This window comes from Mandrillus leucophaeus, unplaced genomic scaffold (assembly GCF_000951045.1).
Source record: "Mandrillus leucophaeus isolate KB7577 unplaced genomic scaffold, Mleu.le_1.0 Scaffold534, whole genome shotgun sequence".
Taxonomy (NCBI): Eukaryota; Metazoa; Chordata; class Mammalia; order Primates; family Cercopithecidae; genus Mandrillus; species Mandrillus leucophaeus.
In genome coordinates, this window is record NW_012105742.1 from 2091659 (window position 1) to 2093713 (window position 2055).

A 2055-nucleotide genomic window follows, 5' to 3' on the forward strand; every position below is an offset into this window, starting at 1 on the left:
AAAAAAAAAAAAAAAAAAAGAAAGAAACTCCTGACCTTAGGTGATACGCATGCCTCGGCCTCCCAAAGTGCTGGGATTACAGGCCTGAGCCACTGCACTGGGCTGAATTCCAGTCTTGTCAATTGACCCAGCAGTGTCTTCTATAGCATTTCCCCCTCAGTACCATCTGGAATCAGTTGTCATGTCTCTTTAATCTCCACTAATCTGGAACAGCCTTATTTGTCTTTTACGTCATTGACTTTTTTTGAAATTTATAGTTCTTCCCTCCCTGTTTTTCTCTTTCTTTTCCTTTCTTTTTTTTTTTTTTGTTTTAAATTAATAGACTATTTTTTAGAGCAGTTTTAGGTGCACAGCAAAATTGAGCAGAAAGTACAGGAGTCCCCATATACCTCCTTCTCCCCTCTCACAGAGCTTCTCTCACCATCAGTATCCTGCACCAGTGTGATATATTTGTTGTAATCAGTGAACCAGTATTGACTCATCATATCAGCAAAAGTCCACAGTTTACATTAGGGTTCACCCTGTGTTGTACATTCTGTGTGTTTGACTTCTTTTCCCTTTCTATTTCCCCTTCCTTTCTTTTCCCTCTCTCCTCCTTTTTTCACATATTCTTGGTATGTGAATCTTTCCCTTTTGTTAATAGAACATTCTTCATTTTGGATATGTCCGATGTTTTTTCACAGAGCATTGCATCTAGTGTTACACAATGCCTATAAGCCCCTCACTGCTAATGTTAATTTTGAGCATTTGATGAAGATGTTATCCATTTTCTCCACTGTGTAGTTACTGTTATTTCCCTTGCAACTCATCAGTAATCTGTGGGGATACACTTTAAGACCATGCAAATATCTTGCTCCTCATACAACTTTTTCTCTAAATTTAATATTCATTGTTAATTTTTATCTGAAGCAATCTTTACTATAATGTTGCAGAATGATGATTTTATACTCTAGCATTCTGTCTACATTTACTACTCAACCCTTGGCATTCTACTTTAAGAAAGAGCCTTCCCTCCCTTTCCCCATTTATTTATCTATTTAGTATCAGTATGGACTCATGGATTGCTATATTTTTAATTGTGCATAATGCATTACTTAATTATTTTGGTGCTCAGATAACTCCAGATTTGGCCAGGGAGCCTCTGAAGAGTTATTGAAATTTAGTGACCAGCTGGGCACAGTGGCTCATGCCTGTAATCCCAACACTTTGGGAGGCCAAGGTGGGCAAATCACGTGAGGTCCGGAGTTTGAGACCAACCTCTCAAACCACATCTCTACGAAACCACATCTCTACTAAAAATACAAAAATTAGCCAGGCGTGGTGGCGGGTGCCTGTAATCGTAGCTACTCGGGAGGCTGAGGCTGGAGAATCGCTTGAACCTGGGAGGCAGAAGTTGCAGTGAGCTGAGACCATACCACTGAGCTCCAGCCTGGGCAACAAAGCAAAGTGAGACTGTCTCAAAAAACAAATAAATAAATAAATTAATTAAATAAATAATTAGTGACAGAAAGTAGATGCCATTTTGTTTGAACTTGGCCCTTTAGGTAGGATCAGGATGCTAGTTTTAGAATATGTTTTAGAATAAACTGAAAAAAGACCTATTTGTTGATTTTCTCTTACAGTCTGGAGAAAAAAAGAAGGATGATGAAACAGTTGATAGCTTAGGTACGAATGTTTTTCTTTTACCTTTTGACCTAAAAAGCAGGGTTGCAAACTTAAATGCCTCCAAGAGCCAGGCAGGTAATATGAATGGTCTGAGGATAACATTACAAATTGGAACGCACCTGGTTTATCTCAGCTGCCTTGTACCTAGCTACAGCTGAGGGCTGTCTTGGGGGAATCTGGGCTTGGGCTTGGTATTGTGAGGGCTTTCTTCCCTTGGCCCTTCTCTGTTCTCTGCATCCTGAAGCTAGAAATTTAGTGTTTTAGTTGAGGTTTTTCATTTTTAAACATTCATAACGAATTGAAATTAAAGAAAAAAAACTGTGTGGGTCTAACAGAGTATGACTGTAAACCCATTAGTAGTTGCAATTTCTGGAGTACAGTAAATGGGTT

General features: G+C 38.9%; 1 protein-coding gene across 2 annotated transcripts in view; it reads left to right on the forward strand.

Annotated features, from left to right (window-relative positions):
• The window catches only part of LOC105551843 (cell division cycle protein 23 homolog), a 22454-nt gene that overhangs the window by 9608 nt on the left and 10791 nt on the right, over window positions 1-2055 (forward strand). For both annotated transcript variants that reach the window (XM_011997266.1, XM_011997267.1), the window contains exon 4: window positions 1623-1665. In XM_011997266.1, coding sequence (XP_011852656.1) covers window positions 1623-1665 — 43 coding nt within the window. The remainder of the gene's footprint in view (window positions 1-1622; window positions 1666-2055) is intronic.